This window comes from Onychomys torridus, chromosome 23 (assembly GCF_903995425.1).
Source record: "Onychomys torridus chromosome 23, mOncTor1.1, whole genome shotgun sequence".
NCBI lineage: Eukaryota > Metazoa > Chordata > Mammalia > Rodentia > Cricetidae > Onychomys > Onychomys torridus.
In genome coordinates, this window is record NC_050465.1 from 39711366 (window position 1) to 39735720 (window position 24355).

General features: G+C 42.2%; 1 protein-coding gene across 1 annotated transcript in view; it reads left to right on the forward strand.

Moving 5' to 3' along the window:
• Positions 1-20931, forward strand: part of Ccdc150 (coiled-coil domain containing 150) — an 88549-nt gene extending 67618 nt beyond the window's left edge. The window contains exons 18-28 of the mRNA XM_036173407.1: positions 7122-7250; positions 9020-9189; positions 10438-10531; positions 11656-11825; positions 14213-14339; positions 16034-16228; positions 16641-16709; positions 16796-16957; positions 18054-18140; positions 19879-19998; positions 20255-20931. Of these exons, the coding sequence (XP_036029300.1) occupies positions 7122-7250; positions 9020-9189; positions 10438-10531; positions 11656-11825; positions 14213-14339; positions 16034-16228; positions 16641-16709; positions 16796-16957; positions 18054-18140; positions 19879-19998; positions 20255-20377 (1446 nt within the window). The 3' untranslated portion in view covers positions 20378-20931. The remainder of the gene's footprint in view (positions 1-7121; positions 7251-9019; positions 9190-10437; positions 10532-11655; positions 11826-14212; positions 14340-16033; positions 16229-16640; positions 16710-16795; positions 16958-18053; positions 18141-19878; positions 19999-20254) is intronic.
• Positions 20932-24355: the final 3424 nt, after the last annotated feature.

Genomic DNA, 24355 nt, shown 5'->3' on the forward strand with positions numbered 1-24355 from the left:
GTTTTTGTGACAGCAGCATGCAATTTATATTATGGTAGCTCTGTAGTATAATTTGAAAATAAGCATTAAGATGACTCCAGGTATCTTTTTATTTTCTCCAGGACTACTTTCTATCTGGGATCTTAGGAGTTCACATATGCATTTTATATTGTGTTTTCTAGTTCTGTGGAAAATGCCCTAGAATTTTGATGGATAATATGGGAATCTGCAGATTGCCTTTGATTAGATAGCAGTTTTTATAATATTACTGATCTGTGAACATTGTCAATTTTTCTATCTTTTAGTATATTCTTCAAGTCCTTTTTTAAAAAATGTAATCTTTTTATTTTATTGATTGGTTGGCCTTTTTTATTTTTAGACAGGGTCTCAGTATGTAGCACTGGCTGGCCTGGAACTCACTGTGTAGATCAGACTGGTCTTGAACTCAGAGATCTGCCTGCCTCTACTTCTGTGTGCTGGGATTACTAACCTCTACTTCTGTGTGCTGGGGTCACAGGCTTGGACCATTGTACCAGCTCAGTTTAGTTCTTTGGTTTCTTAAAGTTTTCATTGTAGATTTTCCATCCTTAGTTACATTTACTCCTAGGTTTTATTTTTAAGTTATTCTAAATAGGATTTTTTTTCCTAACTTTTTTCTCAGGGTGTGTGTTCATTATTGACACATAGTCACTGGTCTTTATAGGTTGATCTGTGTCCAGGCATCCTGTTGATGGGGATCTGAGATCTGAGAGTTTGGGGGTGGGATCTCTGGGGTCTTTAGGTCTAAGGTTTCTTGTTGCTGTGAAAAAGCAGCCGCTACAATGAGGGTTGTTTTGGTGCAGAGGCTGAGGTAGTCCATTCTGCCAGGGAAGCCATGGCGGAGTCCTTACAACAGGAGGACACACATGGGAGTCCTGGGGACCAGGGCTTCGAGAGCAGATGATGTGGGCCCTTCCTTCTCATGCAGTCTAGCCCCCCCCCCCAACCCTTAGGATGGTGCTGTCCACTTTCAGGGTGGGTTTTCCCTCAGCCAAACCTCCTTCCAAACACCCTCACAGACATGCCCAGAGTTACGTCTAATAAGTGATTTGTGTGTGTACATTGTCTGTTGTGTTTGTGTGGACGGTGGGGGCACATGTTCATACACATGACATGTAGAGACCAGAGATTGATATCTGGTATCTTCCAAATCTTTCTTCATCATAGTTTTTGAGACAGAATTTCATGAGACCTGGAGCACATAGATAGGCAAGGTGGCCGGGTAAGCTCAAGGGAGTGTCTAGTCTCTACCTACCCAGCCTTAGGATTGACGGTACACACTGCCATGCCTTGGTTGTATGTGGTGCTGTGGATCAGACTACATGTTTGTGTGGCAGTTTCTAACTATGTTATCTCCCTGGTCCCATAACTCTAAATTCGGCCAAGTTAAAAATGAAGGTTAATTATGTCATAGGATTGATTATATTGTCTATAAGCAATACTATTTGACTATTTCCTTTCTTATTTGTATCTATTTTATTTTCTCCTCTTGATTATTACTCTAGCTAAATCTTCAAGCACTGTATTAAATAATGGAGTGTGTTCACCTTTATGTCATTCCTTATTTTTCAAGAAATTCATTCCATTTCCCTCATTTAATGTAATATTCACTATAATTTATTACATATTAGGTTGACATATATTCTCTCTATACCTAGCTCTTCAAGTGTTTGATTGTGCAGGAATAGTGAAGCTTGTCCACTTTTACTCCATGTATTTGAATGATCATGTGATATCTGCTCCAGAGTCTGTATGCTGTGTCCCGTTTATTGATTATGTTTAACCATCCTTGTAACTTTGTAGTTAGAAGCCAACTTCATTTTTGTTTATGGTATTTTTCCTGAATTTGATTTGCAAGTGTTTTATTAAGAACTTCTGTATCTGTGTTATCAGGGAAACTGGTTTATCCCTTTGCTTTTTTGTTATGTTAGGTTTCTTGGTTACTTTTTGAGACAGGCTGGCTTCAAGCTCACAGAAATCCGTCTGCCTCTGCCTCATAAGTGCTAAGATTAAAGGCACAGGCTACCATGCCCAGCTTTTGTGTGTTCTTAGCTAGTTTTGTATGAGGGTAATACTGGTGTTGTAGAATGATTTTGGTAGTGCTCCTCCTGTTTCTGTTCTATGGGATAATGTGAGGAGCATTGGTATAAATTCTCCTCTCACGGTCTGGTAGAATTTTCAGTAGTCCTTCCTTTGTGTGTTCTCTTTGTTGGGAGAGTCTCTGCTGATGCTTCAACCTCCTTGTTCATGAGAAGTCTATTTAGTTTTTTCCTGTCCTCTTGAATTAATTCATATGTTTCTAGAAATTTAACCATTTGTTTATCCCTTATTCATTCATTCATTTATTCATTTGTTCATTTTTGTTATTGTTGTTGTTTTTGAGACAGGATTTCTCTGTGTAGCCCTGGCTGCCCTGCAACATACTTTGTAGACCAGGCTGGCCTTGAACTCAGAAATCTATCTACCTCTGCCTCCCAAGTGCTGGGATTAAAGGTGAGCATCACCACCTCCTGGCTTATCCCCTGATTTTTTTATACAGCTTTTGGAAATATAAATTTCCCAAATATTCCCTAATGGTCCTTAGTATTTTATTGATATTTGTTGTAGTGTCTCCCTTTTAACTCTTTTAATAATTAACCCTTAATTATTTTGGCTTTTGATGAAGGGTTTCTACATTTTGTCTTTTCCCAAGAACCAACTCTATTTCATTGATTCTTTGCATTATTCTTTTATTTTAGAGTTCCATTTAATTCATTTATTATTTCTTTCCATCTGTTGCTTCTGAACTTAGCTCAGTTTTGTTTTTATAAGACTTTGAGTGTTAACAAGGACTAAGAGGGTACAGCCCCTCGATAGTCCCTTCCCAAGGTCCAGGAAGAATCTACAACCAGCTGATAACTAATCTTTGGTAAGAGATGAATCTATGTACACAGAACTCCTTACTTCATACACTTTATCCTGTGTCAGTTCTCTCTCTACACAGCTTCTAGTCTGCTCTCATGCCTAGCTCCTTTCTTGCCTGATTTCTCTGTGGTTCCCTCTAAGTTCCATCTAGGTTCTCATCCATCTAGTTCCTTCCCATCTTAGCTCCTCTCCCATCTCCTTCTTTCTCATCTTGTTCTTCCCCATCTGACTCTTCCTCATCTTCCATCTCATTCCTCTAGTACTCGCTTCTAGCCCTAGTTCTTCCCCATCTAGTTCTTCCATCCTCAAGTTCTCTCCCCCTAAATCCTCCTCTAAGTCTCCTTATCCCTCTCAGTTCCCTCATCTTTCAGGTATTCAGTTATAAAACCAAACAATAGCAATCCTCTAGCTGAGCGAGGTCATCAAGCTTGAATTCTTACAGGGTCATAAAGGCAGATGAGAGTTTTCCATAGGGAGTGACCATCGGGCTTTCTTTTACAATGCAAAAGGGAGTGGTAAAGGAGGTCAATTGAGAGCTAATGATGGTTAGTATATCAAGAAAAGGGGATTTATGTGCTCAATCTAGAAGTGATTAGGTAAGAAGTTAGGAATCTATAATGTTAGTAAGGCTGTATAAGAAAGGAAGGTCTCAGCTAAAATTGTGCAAGACATAAAGCTATCCACCTGACCTAGGAGACAGGTGGTGTTTCCATAATGGTGTTACCTTAGTTCAGAAGATCATTTGCCCTTGGATGCCTGATAGGTATTTTAGATAAATACACTGTTAGGAGTTCTTGGAAGCACACATAGAATACAAGAAAATCATTGTAGGAATTAGCTAATATATATACAAAAGCTAAACTATCACCAAGACTTCTTAAGCCATGGCTTGACCTTCAGAAAGGCCCTTGACCTTTCCAAGTAGTAACTTTTGTCATCATAGCTGAATTCCATACATTTCCCTACAGCCTGCAGCAGAGTGTCATTAGATTGTTTGAGAGCACTCTGATTTCTTACTGTTGGCGCTCACACTGTAACTTTATGTGTAAGAGTTGCCTTAACTCTATCCTTATTTAGATAGGTTGTCTGTCCATTTGATTCTCAGGTTTAAAAAAATTAATGTCCCACTGGTTATTCAAGGATATTTGTTCAATCTCAATACATTTGGAGTTTCTGCATCTTCACTGGCTATTGATTTCTGGTTTTATTCTAGTATGATATAAGATAGAAAAATTATTTTGATATGTTTTGGTGCTGTTAAGACTTGCATTATCACCTAAAGTGTCACTGATTTTGGAGAGGGTTTCACAGGATTCTGTTATAATATGGATTTTTCCTTGGCATGTAACAGTACTATCCCATTCCCATCCTGGAACACAGATACCTTTTCCTGGTAATCATACCAATAAAATAAACCCAAAATTACAGGGACATCTGGCTCTGTGGAAATGATAATAGAGCTCTTTCTATTTTCCAGTAGAAGAGACAGGGAGGGCTGTAAGACTCATATCTGCTAACACAGCCACTATTCCTTCCTGCCTCCCCACTGCATGTGATCTTGGAAAGGTTCTAGATGAGGGCAAATGAGAAGTGGAAGATTAACTGAAGACAGAACTCTGGTGCTGATTCAGGGGGTTATTATCATGCCAGCATAGGACTTTCCAATGATACACATGTTTTTGAGTCACCCATACACCTTAAAGTAACACCTCACCTATGTTCCCGGAAACCCACTAAACTCAGTGATTCCAAGTTGGACTTAGGTAGAGTTTTGGTTTTCCATTGGTTTCCTATCTGGAGTTAATGGATGTTTGTAAGTATCTCCCCAATAAAGTCATGCACCACCTGCTGAGATGAATGTGCATTATCCCACTGAAAAAGGGAATATTCTGTACATGTCTGTTAAGTGTGTTAGATCTATGGTTCATCTTAACTCTGGTTGTTTTTGTTTTTGTTTTTGTTTTCCAGTCTATATGATCTGTATGTTGATGAAGAGAGATATTAAAGTCTGGACCTAAAGTCTGTCCCTTTATGTTCAGTAGTGTTTATGAAATTGTTTCATTGTTTGGTGCATGTATATGTACAACTCTTTTATCTTCTTGATGGCTGGGCTCCTATGTTGATAGCTCCAGGCCTTCTTTCTTCTGTTTGGGCATGAAGTCTACTTTATATATGACTAGCTGCACCAGTTTGCTTTCTCTCTTATCTGCTTGGTGCATTGACTTGCACTGTTCTCTTTTCAGTCTCCATGTCTTTTCCTGGGAGGTAGCTTTCTTATTGACAATTCAATCGGCTGGGTCACACATTTTCCTGGGAGATAGCTTTCTTATTGACAATTCAGTCGGCTGGGTCACACATTTTCACTGTAGAATGAACATGACTTACATTTACTTTGTATTTATTTTTGAGAGGCTTACTGATGACTATGATTTTATTGGTTGTTTTTCTAGTTTGTTTGATTATTGTTTATTCTTCTTTTCTTCTCTGTTCGTCTTAGGGTGTTGCTGGCTTATTGATTTAGACATGGTTGATTCTTTTATGCTTCATCCTTGTTTGTTCCTTGTATGGAATTTTTTTCCTGTGCTATCATGATTGAGATTGTTTAGGATTCCTTTAGATGTTGTTTGCATTGGTGGCTTGGTGGACATGAATTGTTTTACCTTGATCTTATCTTAGACTATCTTTATTTCCTTCATCAATTTTAAAAAATGGCTTTTTTGGATATGGCAGTCTTGGTTGGCAGTTACATACTTTCAAAGCCTGAAATACATCATTTCATACTTTCCAAGAATTTAGGGTTTCTGTGGAGAGGCCTGATTTCAGCCTTACATTTTACCTTTGTAAAGAATTGGTGTTTTGTGTTACAACTTTTAATATTCTTTGTTTTGTACTTTTGTCATATTAACTGTAATGTGCCATGGAAAGTTGTTTCCTGGCCACAGTGTCTATTTGTGCTTGGATATTCATTGTTTGCCTAGATTTAGAACATTTCAGCTATAATTTTTATTTTTATTATTTTTTTAATTTGGGGAAAATCCCAGAATACTTTTTTCCTTTTTTAATTAAAAATTTATTTCATACAATATATTTTAATCATGTTTTACTCTCCCCAATCCTCTACACCTTTATATCTACTCAACTTTATATTCTTTCTAACTTTAAAAAAAACTACAAAACAAAGAAAATTTAAAAAATCAGAAGACAAAAAAAAAAAAAATCTCAAAACAAAGCCAAATGAAGTGAAAGAGCTCCCTCCAATAAAAAACCACAGAGTTAATTTTGTGTTGACCAGCTACTCCTGAGACCGGGGCCTGCCCTGCTATGTGGTTGATACACCCTATGACCCTCCATTGGATCAGCTATAATGTTTAAATGGATTTTCTATGCTGTTAGTTTTTATTCCAGCCTCCTTGTTTTAGTCCAGTAGATTCTTACATTTGATTTTGTCGTCATGTCCCAAGTGCTCTTGGGAGTTGTGGCCATGCTTATTTGTTTTCCTTACTGGTGTCTGGATGCTGTGTATCTTCACCTTCCATCATTAATATTCTTTTTTCTTTTGTTGTACATTACATGTGTGGTATAGTATGTATATGTGTGTGCACATGTGTGGGGCCATACATACGCCCATATATGCACATGCAGAAGCCAGAGGAGGACATGAAGCATCTTCCTCTATCACTCTCTATCTAGTCTGTGAGGCAAGGTCTCTGTCTGAACATGCACCTTTCTCAGGAAATTCTTAACCCTGAGAATGTAAATTGTCTGCTGCTGGCTAACCCTCTTGGTAGTGCCAGGGAGCCAGTGGAAGGCAGGTGCTGCTTGCCCCTCTTCACACGTCAGTGTTGTCTCCTGTTGCCCCCGTCCTTCCACCCCTGAGTCCCCTCCACTCCCATCCTCTACCTCTGTTGTCCTGACTCTTCTCATTTGCCCACACTCATCGAGGCAGCTCCGTAAGTCTATCTGTGTCTGGAAATGCTTGCATTTTTCAAAAGTTGTGAAACTTTTAGCTCCATAGTCTTAATCTTGTGTGTTTGTGTTTTCACTGAATTGAGTTACATAAGTAAACCCATGTGGAGTTTGTTTATTCAAGTGGATATGCACATTTATTCATATTTGTTCTCAACATTTCTGTGCCTTATTACAGTCACTGATTTGTTGTGTTTTAGAAAGTTGTGCATTATTTCTTTTTTTCTTCCAAGATGAAATCTGTTCTCGGGAAAAATGAGGAAGAGCTGGCCCAAGCTGTGAAGTGTCGTGACGCTGCCCTCAGAGAGAGCCAGAGGTTGAAAGGGGACCTGGAGGCTTTGGAGGACAGGGAGAACAAGAAGGCAAGGCGTCCTGTCTGCACGTCCATCCTGACAGGGGCCTGAGGACCCTGACAAGCCACACCCCTAACTTCCTTTCCCATCCACAAAAAGGGGAGCTGTGATCAGTGAATGGGCTAAAATAGTTTTAAATTTGTCCATAATGATGCACTATGACTACAAGAAGAAGTCTGATTGTTTTCTATTCAGTGCCATCTGATTTGGTAATCGCCTTCTGTGGGTTTTTTTACTTTCCTAACTTCTTCGGATTTTTAACGCAGGGCCTGACCATGTAACCCAGGCTGGTCTGAGAATGTCTACCCTGTCTTAGTCCCCCCTCATCCCTGACCTTGGAGCTGGGATTACAGGCAGATGCCATCCTGCCCAGCCTCCTCTTTGTGTTTACTGTGAATGACATCCTTGACTTTCCTGTGCTCCCGTGTGAGTTAGCGGAAGCAGAAGTCACCTCCCAAACAGCTTTTTAAAATGTGTTTAGATTTTCTCCATTCACACATTGTAATTGTGTGTATTTATTGGATATTATATGACATTTTCATACATCTATAAAGCTTGAAACAATCATACCAGGATTCTCAGCATACCTGTCACCTCAAATGTGTTACTTGAATTGTGACACTGAACCCTTGATGTATTCCTTACTAGCTACTTACACTGTTTGTATGTGAAACATTCACTAAAACTTGGCAGATGTGTTAAGTTATTGTACTTTGAAAAGCATGAGGAGTTTGCCTTCTATCCAGTAGCACCACTGTACTGGTTAACTGCCCTGTGGCATCCTCCACCCCCTTTCCAGGCTCTAGCAGCCACTATTTTCAACTTCTTTGAAGTCGGGTTTTTAGCTTCCACATTTAAGTGAGGATATATAATACCTTTCTATGCCTGAGTTATTTCTGTTCAACCTAATGTCTGCCACTCCCATCCATGTTACTACAAATGACAGAATTGTTATGTGTGAATAATGTTCCATTGTGTATGTGTGCCATATTTTTATCTCTTCTACTCACATTTCAAACATAGATAGATAGATGATAGATAGATAGATAGATAGATAGATAGATAGATAGATAGATATACAGATAGATAGATATACAGATAGATAAAGTGGATGGATGGATGAATAGATGGATAGATAGGTAGATGATAGATAGATGGATAGATAGGTAGGTACATAGATAGGTAAATGGATGATAGATGAAAAGTAGATAGATGATAATTGATAGATGATAGATAGATTGATAGATAGAGAATTTGTTTCTACTTGGATGTGTATGAATGCACTGTGGAGGTCAGAGGGAAGTTTGCAGGAGTTAGTTCTCTCCTTCCATCATATGGATCCCAGAGAGGGAACTCAGGTCATCAGACTAAGTGGCCAGTGCTTTATACTCTGAACATTTTGTTGGCCCATCTCAAACTTCCTGACAGCCAGTGGTGGTGTTCTAGGTCTTTGAAGAGGGAGACCTATAGGCCACATCATTGTTTAGCGGCTTCCACTTTCTCCCCCAGTCTTTATCCTCAGATCAGTTCCAATGTGTTCCCCTTTTCTGAGCCCATCAGGAGACAGCTGAGCATACTTGCCTGAGATCACTTCTGAGCCAAAGAATGTGTTGGCCCCAGTGTGTCCACTTAATTGTGAGCTGTGCCGCGGCAGTGGCCAGGAAACTGCCACATTTCACACAGACTCTAGGACCTGCTTTTCTTTTTCTGAAAGCACAAAAACTCGGGGACAAAAGTGGAATAGACTTTCCCCTGTTTCTTTTTTCATTTTCTTTTAGGTAGGAAATTTCCAGCGACAATTAGCAGAGGCTAAAGAAGATAACTGCAAAGTCACCATCATGCTGGAGAACGTGCTGGCTTCTCACAGCAAGATGCAGGGGGCTCTAGAGAAAGTCCAGATAGAGCTCGGGCGGAGGGACTCCGAGATAGCCGGCCTCAAGAAGGAAAGGTACCACGTGTCTGTTTCTGCCGTCTAGGGAGGACATGAGGCCTCTTGAGTGTCACTGACTTTGAAAAGCTGTTCTTTTTTTTTTTTTTTTTTTTCTGAGACAGGGTTTCTCTGTGTAGTTTTGCACCTTTCCTGGATCTCACTTTGTAGACCAGGCTGGCCTCGAACTCACAGAGATCTGTCTAAACTTTCTAAGGAGTCCAAGTTGCCCATCTTAGAGTGGTGTGAAAAAAAAGGGTGTCCTTGAACATCGTGGACTTTTTTAACCTTGTTCCTTTCTGCACCATTTAAACCTAATTCTGTCCTGCTCTGCAGAATATTAATTCTCAAGAAAACTGAAGTTGAACTAGAGAGCTAGAGATCAGCCTCAGTGGTAAAACACTTGTGGAGCGCACGCGCGCGCGCGCACACACACACACACACACACACACACACACACAATCAAACTTGAAGTAAGCAACTTATTATTCATTTATTGCAATAGTATTTCAAGATTAATAATTATTTTTGGTTAATCTTCCTGAGAATTATTTTTAGCTGTGTTTTATTAGTGAACTTCCTTCAGTGTTTCCAAATTACATAAAATGAAAAGTAATAATTAAAAATGTTACATTTAATATTTCTTTTGTGCTAAGGAAAAATGATCTGAGGCTGATAGTGCTTTTGGAATATATTATGTATATTACCGGTTCATATTGCTTTTATGTTATGAGAAAACAAGTGAATTGTATCTTCTTCACTGAGCTTATCTTTATTTTTGCATATTATAAAAGTGTTAAATTATTAATGTGTATTAAATATATTTTATATTTATAAATATATATTATATATAATATATTGAATGTATTAATATATTACCTTAAATTTTTTTAAAAGCAAGAGAAGAGTATATAAAATACTGTTTACTTATCACAGTACATTTCAACATAGCTATTATATTTAAAAGCAAAATTTTCAACAGCAGGCCAAACCTTACCCAACTGGTAAAGCAATATTCTAAATTGCCATCGCAGAAGTCAATCAAAAACATGGATTCATAGCCTAATGAGTTAGCCTGATTGAGTCACACATGGGACAAGAATTTTAATTCCTTATGAGCCTGCCTTTCTTGTCCTGAAGACGAAGCTATAATTGTTATTTATCAACACTTGTCTGAGCTTCCAAGAGAAAGATGTCCTGGTACTTTCAAGTGGTGTCATAATTTCTGTGCCCTTCTTTACAATCATTTCTTATACTTTCTATTTTTAGGTCTCTAAATCAACAAAGAGTCCAGAAGCTTGAAGCAGAAGTGGACCAGTGGCAGGCCAGGATGCTGATTGTGGAGGCCCAACACAGTAGTGAGGTAGAGGCCAGGTGTCAGAGCTGGCCACACTGATCTGCTCAGTTTTATTGTGACATTACTATTTTAGAACATTGAAATGAAACAGAGAAAGTTCCTTTTCATCCAATTAAGAGTCTTGGACAGTGACATATTTATGAATAAGAAATAGGTAATGAATCATAGTTTTGACTGATTTTTTTCCCTCTTACATTGTCCACAGTTTTCTTGTTTATCAATGCACAGGTTATTTCAGGAGTTAAATGCCTTAGAAAACAACCTATGGGGGCTGGAGAGATGGCTCAGAGGTTAAGAGCATTGACTACTCTTCCAGAGGTCCTGAGTTCAATTCCCAGCAACCACATGGTGGCTCACAACCATCTGTAATGAGATCTGGCGCCCTCTTCTGGCCTGCAGTCATTCATGCTGTATACATAATAAATAAATAAATCCTTAAAAAAAAAAAAGAAAGAAAGAAAAGAAAGGAAAAAAAAACTATAATCTCACCGCTAGCTGGTGACACTGTTAGTGATCAGACGTATGCGTGCGTGCGCGTGTGCATGTGCACACACACACACACACACTAATTATGTATATATATATATATATATATATATATATATATATATATATATATGCAATGTATAAGCCTTTTAACGTTTGTTTGGAGGCCAGCATACATGTGCCATGTGCAGAGAGGTCATATGGCAGCTTGTGGGAGTCCATTCCCTCCCGTGGGTACACGTGACTGAACTCAAGCCAGCTAGCTGGGTGGCAGGTGCCATCACAGTAGCCCTTAAATAAGCCTGGTTTGGGAAGACTATACAAGGAATAGGTGCCAGTTTTTAGTCTCCTAGACAATGAGACCAGAAGGTGATATAATCAGTAAGAGAACAGTTTAACTGGTTAAACTCCTGAAAATCACGATCCGTAAGCTAGTTCTTATTTTCTAGTGTTCTCTGGTCTCCAGTGGCCTGGCCTTCTGGGAGACTCATAAGCAATGTCCGTTGTAATTGTTTGTGTATTATTCACTTTCCCTAGAGTGTTCCCGGTTCCAGCCGGTCATTTCTGGGGCACTTCCAGGGTGGAAGGAGTAAAAACTCTTCCACTGGCTGCCCTGGACTTACAGGTCCCCTTCTCCCTTTCAGATGGAGCCGCTACAGAAGTCTCTGGATATAACTAGAGAGGACAACAGGAAACTGGCCATGAGCCTAGAGCAAGCTCTCCAGACAAATGGCCATCTGCAGTCTAAGCTAGATCACATCCAAGAAAAATTGGAAAGCAAAGAATTTGAGCGGCAGAATTTAGAAGCCTTCAAGTAAGGGCTGTATATTCACAGTGAATTTGGGGATGAGCCTCTGGAGGCGTAAGTGGCTTGTTCAGATAAGGTAGGGAAGCCCTTTCTCCTTCATGGCAAGCTAGTAGGCATAGCTGGACTGCAGCAGGTACAGCACCTGAGCATGGCTGTGTGGTCTCCTTTCCAGTTCTTCCTTGCCCATTTCAAGCTGATTCTTTGTGAAGTTAGCCCAAAATGTAAAGACTTCTGCAAGGGACACTCACATGTTTCTGCCAGGCTTAAGTCATCCTTTTAAAGCATGATTTGAGCCAGGTGTGGAGGCACACACTGACAGTTCAGCACTTAGAAGGCTGAGGCAGGGAGACCGTGAGCTTGAGGCCAGCCTAGGCTACCTCAAGAAAACCAAAGCCAGGCCTGAGAGAGATGGCTCAGTGGGTAGAGGCAGTTGGGTGGGCCTGATGACCTGAGTTCAGTCCCCAGTCCGACAAGGCAGCAGGGAGGAACCAACTCCCAAGAGTTGTCTGTCTTCTGACATGTGTGTATGGTACACGTATACACACACACACACACACACACACACACACACACACACACACACACGTAAAAATTAAGGAAACCAAAATAAATAATACAGATTCGGGTAAGGAATCACAATAGTCTGAGTAGATCTACCCATCCAGGAACAGAATGGCTACATGTAAGCAGATGATAACCTGGTATTTTAATTTTTGCCTAAAACTGGTTATTACAAACCATGAAAGTTTTGTTACAAACAGTATGTTGATAAATATGATTTAGACACTAATATTGCCCTGTGGATGTTTATGCTTAGGGAAACATGCATAGAACCTCATTCTTGTCACTGATTGCACATGCCAGTGAACACAGGGTCAACTTCTGCTGCTGTCCTTCCTGGGTCTACAGGAGAGCTTGGGCTCTGATCCGAGGGTGGAGAGAAGCGTCCCACTGAACTCAGAAATTCAACAGTGGAAGGTTGTCACTGAGTCTGAGATTAGGCAAGGGTCATGTTAAGCGTTCCTTCTACAATAAGAAAAATCGAAACTCATATCTACGCAAGTGGCAGCAGAAATGGAACCCTAGAGGGAAGAGTTACACTAAAATTAAGGGCTGGTGCCACAACTCAACAGGTGAAGACTTGTGCTGCCAAGCTTGAAACCCGAGTTCAGTCCTTGGGACTCACATGTTAGAAGGGATCAGACTCCTGCCAACTGTACTCTGGCCTCCACATGAGTGCTTTGGGGCCACACACACACACACACACACACACACACACACACACACACACACACTTATAAATGTAAGTTTTGAAAGTAAAGGCATCCGTAGGTGCTGAGATGATGCAGTGAAGCTCCCTCTCAGGACCAGCTCTCCTCCAGGAGCTGAGAGTGGGGTGGAGTCACATTTCTGCCTCAGTTGCCTCATGAGCACACTGTGTCCAGGCTGCCACATGGGCAAATGGAATCCATTAGCAGAGGCTTTTCTAGAGGCACATAGGGAACATAACCCAAACACACAGAAGACATGCTCAGAGAGGGAAAGGATGGCAGGTCAGGCAGTGATCCACCTACTCTGAGAAATAAGGTAACTCAGGAGCGTCACACGCTGAGTCATTACCACCCTGGTCAGTCTTAAGGCAGGAAGGAGTCATTGCTTAAGTTCATGGGTATTTAACTTTCACATGTCTTTATAAGAGTGAAAAATTATAGACGCCACATGAACTTTGCTGATCATTTAAGGGAACTTCAGCATTCTCAGAAGCCTGATCATGGATCTTGACCAAAGAACCCAAACTAGAATGCTGATCAGATGAGAGGCTCTCGCTTCAAAGACAAGGAAGCAGTATAATAGCAGCTTAAACCTAAACCACTGGTTATTGACCTGTGGGTTGCGACCCCATGGGGGGATTCAGACAACCTTTTCACAGGAGTCACCCAAGACCATCAGAAAACACAGATATTTACATTACTGTTAATGAGGTAGCAAGGAAAATAATTTCCCGGTTGAGGCTCACCACAATATGAGGAACTGTATGAAAGAGTCATAACATTAGGAAGGTTGAGAAACACTGACCTGGAGTAAAAAGCTAATATCAGACATACCAAAACAAAACAGTCCTCTCATTTTGATGGTGCCCTCTGCTGTCCTCCTGCTTTGGGCTGAATCCCTTTGTGCAGAGTGAGGTTTGGTTTAACACTACCGGTCATCACCCGCACCTCTTCCCACCTCTTCCCTCGGTTCTCAGCTGCTGCTCATGAGGTTGACTGGGGGCTGAGGAGCTGCTCATTGTAAATCACACACCTTTTAGAGAGTTGCACATTCCCCTGAAAACCATTCTTGACTCTTAAGCTAAATTTTAAAGTGAATTTATTGTGTTTCCTTCCAAACAGAGAGCGGATTGCTGAGGAGTCCAAAGTGGAAGCGGAATTGCATGCGGAGCGCATCGAAACTCTGAGAAAGCAGTTTCAGACGGAGAGAGAGACTGCAAAGAAAGCCACACAGAGGGAAGTTTGTGAGGTGAGGACTAGGGTCGAGGTGAAGCCAGTGCAGTGCCCGCAGCTGGTCCCTCTGCTCAGCAAGCACATCAACACTTACAAGAAAGCTGTTTCTGATACAGGGTTCCTGGCTAACCTTGGGGTACCATAAGAACTTTCCTGTTAGAGGCCTGAGAGTTCAGCCATCTGACAGATCGAATCACTTCAGCCCATGTGCCTCCCCACCCACTGTGTGTCTTCAGAGAGGCACACCCAACAGCAGCAGAGGGGCTGGGGGGGATCCAGCTTAGTTTGTAGAAGGCTGGCTCAGTTGCAAGAGCTCTGGCTTCCATCTCCAGCAGCACACATTCCAGGCATTGTGGTGCACAATTGCAACCCCAACACCTGGGAGGTACAGATAGGAGAATCAGAAGTTCAAGGTTATCCTCAGCTACAAATTGAGTTCAAGGCCAGCCTAGCCTACATGAGACCTTGTATAAAACAAACAAAACAACAACAAAAAGCAGCTGTAGAAGATGTGACTCATCCTGTGTGCATGAGCCACATAGCCCTTGTTTAGTTGTGATTGCCCCAAGAAAATGATTGTAGTGTGGTAGTAATCGCTGAGTGATGACTGTGTACCAGGTGTTGTTGGTTGTTCTTTACCCTTACCCTTTGCTCTTGGGGGCCTGCCACCCTGCTCCCAAATGAACACACAGAGACTTATTCTTACTTACAAATTCACAGCCTTGGCTTGGCTTGTTTCTTGCCAGCTGTTCTTAAATTATCACATCTATCTTTTGCCTCTGGGCTTTTACCTTTCTCTATTTCTGTATACTTTACTCCTTACTCCATGGCTAGCTGGGTGGCTAGGTGGCTGGCCCCTGGTGTCCTCCTCCTCCTTTTCTCATAGTTTGATCTTCTTCCCCCAGATGTCTCCTCCCATTTATTCTCTCTTCCTGTCAGCCCCGCCTATCCTTTCTCCTGCCTTGCTATTGGCCATCCAGCTCTTTATTAGACCAGTCAGTTGTTTTAGGCAGGCACAGTAACACAGCTTCAAGGAGTTAAATAAATGCAACATAAAAGAATGTAACACACCTTTGCATCATTAAACAAGTGTTGCACAGCACAAACAAATGTAACACATCTTAAAACAATATCTCCAACAACTGGGTTCTGTTTTCTTTCTTTACTTGTTTTACTTAACTCTAACGCATCCCCTTAAGTCAGCTGTCCACTCGTTTTTCAGTGGATGAACCTGAGGCTTGAGGAAGTTAATTACACAAACCTACTCAGTGGCGAAGCTGAGACTGGAACTTAGGTCTCTCCGCAGCCAGGCTTGTAAAATGCAGCTCATGACTCTACATAGTTCACACTCTTTATCTAGTCTAAAGAGTATTTTACTCTCAAATGATGAAAATCACTGGATTTGTTGCTCTATAAATCTGTGTAATCAGACATCATGCATATTATTATTTATTTTTTATATGTGTAAGTCTTTGGCCTGCATGTAGGTCTATGTTCCATGTGCATGCCCAGTACCCGCAGAGGTCAGAAGAAGGCATCGGCTCCCCTGGACCTGGAGTTACAGATGTTTGGGAGCTACCATGTAGGTGCTGAGAACTGAATCCAGAACCTCTGCCAGAGCAGCCATGTCTCTTTGTAAATGTGGGCACAAAGTAAAGCTGCTCTTGCAGGTAAAAATGTTCCTTCTCTTTTGTTCTCTTGTCTTCTAAGCTGAAGAAAGCTCTGGACGAAGCCAACTTCAGGTCGGTGGAAGTGTCCCGGACAAACCGGGAGCTACGACAGAAGCTGACAGAGCTGGAGAAGGTGGTGAACAATAACAAGGAGAAACTGAAGAACCAGAAGGCCCAGATAAAGCTGCACCTGTCGGCCAAGGCAAACAATGTGCAGAATCTGGAGAGGATGAAGGTTGTCTGAGAAGCCCAGCCCTCTCCTTACTGCTTCAGTGGGTTGGGAGAGTCGGATGCTGCAGGGTCCCGAACGGTATTTCGGAGCCCCGGCAACAGCGTGTATGCTCTGGGAAGTAGGCAGTTACCTCTGTGGGGTCATCTCTGCTTTGGTGGAGACACTGCTGTGTACGTGTGGGTCTCATCGTGCTTCGGTAGCATGTCTGTCTCCCATGCATCTTTTCCAAGGTGGGCAGTCCTCATGCACACAATGTGTACAGAAGCCTGCCCATCTTGACTCTTTTGGGGTCAGTGGGCTAGATAGGAAATAGAACCCAGCAGAAACTGAAAACTTAGAATTCAGTCAGCCTAAAAGCCCAAGTTAGTCTACTGACCATTATTATTTTTTTTTTTATGTTATTTGAACATTTCAGCAAATAGAAAAAGAATTGAGGCAAATGGAGATAATTAAGGACCAGTATCAGAAAAAGAACTACGAACAGGTAAAGTGTGATTCCCACAAACTGTTTACTGGTCATGTGAGAGTCTGACTTGGTTTCACCGTGTGTCCCTTCTTGTTCCCCACCAGTCATTGAGTATCCAGAGATTTGTGTCTGAAATGAATGCCCTGCAGAAAGAGATGGAGCGATTAGCTAAGAGCCAGTGTGAGACCTCAGCCCGGAATAAACAGCAGGAGCTGAGACTAGTGGCCGAGCGGAAAATGAGGCAGGAACTAGAAAATCGGTGTGAGGTAAGACTTCTTAAGACTCCTCTGAACAGTCACTCACTCACACGTGTATGTGCCTAAATCCAGTGAGGTGGCACTTAGATTTTCCTAGACTCTATGAAAAAGATAAAAAACATGTTGTGGTGGTGTGGATAGGTATGGCTCCCATACCCCATAGACTCATGTGTTTGAATACTTGGCCATAGGGAATGATACTATTAGGAGGTGTGACCTCGTTGGCTTAGGCTGGGCCTTGCTGGAGGAAGTGTGTCACTGTGGGGATGCGCTATGAGGTCTCAGAAGCTCATGTCAGTTCACGCCATGCTGCCTGTGAATCAAGATGTAGAACTCTCAGCTCCTTCTCCAGCACCATGTCTGCCTGCGTGCGCCATGCTTCCCTGAAGTGATGACAATGGAGTTCTGAAACTGTAGCCAGCACCAATGAAATGTTCTCCTTTGTAAGAGTTGCCGTGGTCATGGTGTCTCTTCTCAGCAGTAAAACACTAAGATCCATGTTAAAAATGATGCATTAGTTACTTTCCTCATTGTCATGACGAGAACACCTGACACAAACAACTTAAAGGAGGTCAGGTCAAAGTTCATAGACTTTAATCTGTAGACCCTGGCTCTGTTGATTCTGGACTGCAAGTGAGGCCGGACAGCACGAGAACAGGAGCATGTATAGAAGGAGACTGCCCACATCATGGTGCACACGACTGGACTGGGTCTATCTTTCAAATAACCCCAGGAACCAGCTAGCCCCGCTTCCTAGAGTTTCCAAAATAAACCCACCAACTGAAGATTAAGCATTCAGCACATGAGCCTTTTGAAGGACATTTCATACTGAAATCATGGTAGTTTGGAATATGGAAAATAATCTTCATTCTCAGTTTGCTTTTACAAAAGAGCTAGAGCAGAGACATGAATTTCTCTTGGCAGAATCCATAAACCAAAATCAAACGCTTTGGATACAATATAGATTAAATTGTATTAAAATATGAAATAGAAGTTCAAAAATGTCCTGTCTTGTTTTCATGAGCTAGTTGCCATATTATAAATATGAAGCATTTTGGTTCTATATGGCATACTGGAAATTTATTAAAATCTATCACATTTTCAGGAATTGGAAGTAACTATCAGACAACTGAAGAAATGTAAAGAAGCAACAGAGAATAAACTAAAAGAAGCCAGTGTGGAATCAGAACAGGTGAGCCAGACTGAGGCACTTAGAGGTACGGCAACCCTAAAACACAGCGCTGTGGAGTCTGCCAGTGACGTAGTTGTCGGGAGTGCAGTAGGCAAGGGCCAACGGTTTACTAGGTGTAATCTTTATTGTGAAGAATTTTAGATACAATGTCCTGATGCTGATCAATGCTAGAATATTAGTGAAATCTGACATCTAAGACCATAACACAGGGGTTGGGGATTTAGCTCAGTGGTAGAGCGCTTGCCTAGCAAGCACATGGCCCTGGGTTTGGTCCTCAGCTCCGGCAAAAAACAAAACAAAACAAAAAACAAAGAACATAACACTAAACAGAAGGGAAGGGCTGCAAGGTGTGGATCTGATGTGTATTGCTCCCAGACATGAGTTGTCCTAAATCTAATCAGAAAGTGGTTGGATATTCCTATACCATTCATGCCACTACTCTTCCCCATGTAGAACCCTGGAGTAATGACCAGCCTGGCACCATATGTCAGTGGGGGTTACAGTGGCATGCAAAGGAAATTCTAAAGTATCACAATAACGTAACTGTCCATTTATCATCTTTTCCTGGATGACCACTAGGTTACCTGGCATATAACCTGTGTTGTTATTATAACACACAGTGTAACCTGCCCACGGGTATGTTAGAAAGAGAAGGACTCTTGATGACCCCAGGTGTGAGTGCCAGCTATGACACTTTGCATGTGCCCTTAATTACATTTACTTTCATTTTTGAGTGTATGTATGCATATGCATATATGTTCATGTGTGGGGTGCGTGTGTATGAGTGTAAGTATGTATGTGGAGGCCAGAGGACAGCCTTGGGTATCCTCAGGTACCATCCACCCTTTTTTTTTTTTTTTTTTTTTGAGACAGGGTCTATTATTGGACTGGAACTCAGCACCTAGACTAGGCCGGCCAGCCAGCCAGCGTGTCCCAGGGACCTGCTTGTCTCCTCCTCCCTGGCTCTGGGATTACAAGTACATGCCACCACACACAGACTATCTTCTAATGTGGGTTCTGGGAATCAAACTGAGGTCCTCATTCTTACACAGCCAGCACTTTACCCAATGAGTCATCTTCTCAGCCTGTGGTTTACTTTCTATGAATTATTCATTACTGTGTTTACAAAATAATTCAATTAGCTGATACCCACTACTGTCTTACTCTAATAGATTTTTCAGTAAGTTTCAACATGAGTTCCCTCTCATTTGCCATACAATAGGAGATGTAATTTATTTCAATCTTTCCCTGTACTTCTGGCAAAAAAACAAAACAAAACAAAAAAAGTACTTGGAGAAAGGGTTGGGCTGGGTTTGGAGAGTAAAATTATTGCTGTTACCAGGTTGTACCAACAGACCTGAAAATATTTTTGTAGTTCCTAAAAGTCAAATTACATTCTAGCAAAGGAGTCCAGTGCTTTCATCTCACCATCCTATCATGTGCCCACATGATGGCCTCGCTCATGTCAGAAAGTGCCTGGAAGCACACAGTTGCTAGACTCACTCGGTCAGTGCTCCCCAGGTGTAGGATATGCAGGGGGCTCTGACGAGGCCTGGGAAGCAGGAGCCTGCACGCATCCTTTAAGGCCTCACTCAGAATGCTCCCTCAGCTCAATGGTTGTGCAGTGTACGATACAAACGCATGGCAAGGATCCCATGTGATCACTTATCTTCTGATAGCTAGGTGTAAATGTCCCAGACTCATGCACGAAAGAACTTGTGGCCGTTTCTGTGTGCAGATAACAGCTAATCTGGAGGAAGCTCACCGCTGGTTTAAATGCAGGTTCGATGGCTTACAACTTGAGCTGACCAAAAACCGGTTGCAGAGGCTTCCCCGGGAAGACAAATGGCCAGAAGAGGTGAGACCGACATGGTGGTTGTCTAAAAGTATGAAGTTTTCCTTCTCCATTTCTGACCACAGAAGCCCTCTTAATCATCCAGCAGTTCCTTAGTCGTCTGTAATGGACTAAGTTTTTCTAGATGTTTTACCTTTCCCAAGCTATCTAGATCAAATCTACCTATCTGAATGTGTAAGTGGCACTACAGAGGGTAACAGGCTGGAAACACTATTGGTTCTCATCAGACAAGAGTTGAGTGTATTTTTTTTCCCTACAGAATCAAGATAAGAGGCTTGATATTGCATCCAGCCAGTCAATTCTACATCGATGGGAGACTAAACAAAACCTCGGGCTTATGCCTAAGAAGTACCATTCTGACACAGAGAGGAAATGTCCTTGATGAAGGAGCCTCTTTGTAAGAAGTCATGCCTTCATGAGTCTGCTGGCCAGCAAGCGGGGCTGGCCTGTTCTGTATTGTAAGACCATGCTGTGTGACGGAGATTTGGGACTTTATCCTTCATGAACTCTTTATTATTGCAGAACCATCCCATCTTCTTGTCCTCTTCCCTATTTCCACACAATAAATTTAAATTAGTTTGTTTTATGATAGCAGATGTTGTCATATGATATTGCCATTTTTCAGAAAGAATTTAGTGAAGTGTTTAGTGAAATGGCCACAATGTTTTGTGCCTGTGAGATGTTTGAGACACATCTTACAGGATACTCTCTAACGGGCTATGATCAATTAGTTGTAAACACCATTACTCCCAGAACAATCAAGAATACTCTCTGGAAATGAAATTATCTGTAAAAACAGGAGACACCCTTCTGTACCTTCTAAACATACACACTTCTAGGTGGTTACAAAAGTGTATCTTTAATAAGATTTATAAACAACACACGTCAAAGACTATATTTACAGCTTCTTTGGTTATTAAAAGACTGTTTATTGAATACAGGAGTCTGATCTGCTTCTTATACTAGTAAGTAGCAAATTGAGCTTTATATTTGTTATTTCAGATATTAAATGGTGGGTTGGGTAATCTATATTGGCGAAATTATTAAGGCCACTCCACATAGTTAAAAGGGAGGTTTATTTTGTGGGGTAACTTACAAATGAAGGGATAGGTTGTAGGGTCTGGCAAAGGTATGGCAAAGTCTGGCGGTGTTCTCTGGAGAACTCTGCTCGGTCTACCTCCAGCGTCCAGGGTCCCAGAACCAAGAGATCCCTCTCCTCTCAATCCTGGGTCTTCAGCTTCCTCCTCCGCCCTGCCTTGTGGGCATGACCATTACTGAAGCCTCAATGGGAGTTGGAACTTCCAGGCCAAGGCTGGGATGGCTATCCACTACAAATCTAGACTTAACATACATAAAGGATTGGCATAATATCTGAACTAATTTCTAAGTAATAGCATTTTAGGTTGATACTATCAAGACCTAATATAAGTAACACAATTATGATAAAGCAAAGAGTAGTGACTATAAGGCTGCCCAGGGTTAGAGAGTCCAGCACTCAATATGTGTTGTAAAATAGCAAAACTGAATTTATTGCATGCTATATTTGAAAGGAGAACCTTATGATTCAGGCCAAGGGCACATGGAATTCAAGCTTCATGGGTTGATGTCTGCATTGGTTACTTGGGTGATGGACGTCCACATCCACTTGTATTTTTCTGGCTTTCAGAAGAATGGGACTGTCATTCTTGGAGGGCTTAACGTGTACGCTAAAGAACGCTATAGCCAGTCTAGTGGAGAAGCTGGAACCTACCTCTGAGAGCTGCTGTTACCATGGCCTTAGAAGGATCTTTTCCTAGGAGGGCGGCATCATTTTATTCTCAGTGTACCCTTTGTTCTTGGTTTCATGTTAGTGGGCTGTATACTTAAATGTGACTATACACACATTTAAGACTGAAAATAATAACTATCGTTCCTGCTTGAGGAGGAGAAATTACACAACTTTTATTGCTCATAACTATGTCTGTGTTATGTTTTGAATGTGTCCCCTCCCAAACTCTTGTTGAAACAATACTCATTGCAATGGTATTAAGAAATGGAGGCCTACAATGGAGTATTACTCAGCAGAGAAAAACAATGGCATCATGAGGTTTGCAGGCAAATGGATGGATCTAGAAAAAATCATCCTGAGTGAGGTAACCCAGACTCAGGATAAACACGGTATGTACTCACTCATAGGAGGATACTAGATGTAAAACAAAGGTGACTAGACTGCTACATAACCCCAGGGAGGCTACCTAGAAAACGGGACCCTAGGAAAGAACCAAGGATCACCCAATGACAGAGAAATGGATGAGATCTACATGAACAATCTGGATGACAGTGGGAGTAATGAAGGGCAAGATTTGAGGGAAAGAAAGCTTAGGGGATCAGGAAATCCCAGCTGGATCAAGAACAGAAAGGGAGAATGAGGAATAACAGACCATGATAAATGAAGACCACATGAGAACAGGAATAGGCAGAGTGCTGGAGAGGTCCCCAGACATCCACAATGATATATCCTCCATAGTCTGCTGGCAATGGTCGAGAGAAAGCCTGATCTGACCTAGTCTGGTGATCAGATGGCCAAACACCCTAACGGTCATGCTGGAACTCTCATCCAATAACTGATGAAAGTGGATGCAGAGATCCTCAGCCAGGCCCCAGGTGGAGCTCCAGGTGTCCAACTGTCGAGAAAGAGGAGGGTCTGCAAGAGCGTGAATTGTTGAATCCAAGATTGCAAAAAGCACAGGGACAAATAGCCAAACGAATGGAAGCACGTGAATTATGAACCAAAGGCTGTGAATCCCCCAGCTGGATCAGGCCCTCTGGATAAGTGAGACAACTGAATAGCTTGATCTGCTTGGGAGGCACCCAGTCTGTGGGACCAGGATCTGTCCTTAGTGCATGAGCTGGCTGTTTGAAACCTTGGACTTTCACAGGGACACTTTGCTCACTCTGGAAGGAGGTGACAGGACCTGCCTGTACTGCATCCACCAGGTTTAAATGAATCCTCAGGGCTAGGGTGAAGGTGGAGGGGGGGTGGGAGGAGGGAGGACAGGGGAACCTATGGCTGATGTATAAAATTTAAAACACATAATAATAAAGAAAAAAAATAAAAATAAAAATAAAAAAATACAAAAAGAAATGGAGGCTTAGAGGATGTTGATTGTACCACAAGAGCCTTTAGGAATGGATTCATACCTTTAAAGGGGCAACTGCCTCTGGCCCTACTGACTGAAGACAAAGCTCCAGAGGACACCAGTTATAAGGTGCTACTGAAAGGCCATTGTAAGGGAAACAAGGGCCCCCCCACTAGCTCTGCTAATTGTAGATTCAGTGGAAAACACTGCACTCTGCCCCCACGCCCCATACCAGAAAAGTTAGCCCATCATGCTGTGCTAACAGGATGCTTGCAGGATGACCACCTGCGGTTGTGCTTGCAAGATAAATTGCTTGAGAAGAATGCTTGCAAAATAACCCCTTGCTAGATAAGCTTGGAATTCGTTTACCTACCCAGACTCTGAGAAAGACTGCGGAGACATCTGGTCTCCAGATGTCTGCACTCTGGATGACCCCGCTCCCCCGCCCTGATAGAACCGCCTCTTAAAAGACCTGTGAGCCTTAGACTTGGGGTCACCGGCTACTTCTCACGCTGGTGGCCCACGAGCTCGTGCTAATAAAGCTTCTTTTGTGACCTGATATCAGAGTGAAGCTCTCTGTTTTGGATGCCGACCCTAACATTTTGAGGTCCCACCGAGATTGGTAAGGACGGTGGTGAGTCAGCGGGGAAGCAGTTGTTCAAGTGGCCCGTGAGGACCCTTGGACGGTGGGGGACAGACGTGTCCTGAACCCACAGACTGCAGCTCTGGAGGACGCTCTGGAGTGTGGGGACCCTGGGACAGGGGCCCCGTCTGATTCCCTTTTGTCTAGGAGGTTTTTCAGATGGCCTGGGCCAATAGACAATCATTTGGTTTCATTTTCCCTACCATTTTGCCGGCTTGTCTTGTTTGTGTGTTGTGTCTCGATTTTTGTGTCCTTCTGTGTCTGTTTCTACTTGTTTGGAATGGGACAGTCTGCCTCCACCCCGTTGTCCCTAACCCTCTCTCATTGGTCGGCATTGATGGACCGCGCATCGAACCTGGCGGTTCGGGTGAGGAAGGGAAAGTGGCAGACTTTCTGTTTGACTGAATGGCCCACCTTCGGAGTCAGGTGGCCAGTAGATGGTACTTTTGATCTTAATATAATTAAGGCAGTCAAACAAAAGATTTTCATTCCAGGTTCGCATGGACACCCGGACCAGCAGGCCTACATTTGGGTATGGGAGGATCTGGTGACTGACCCTCCTAAGTGGGTCCGACCCTTCCTGACTGCTCCTATAGCA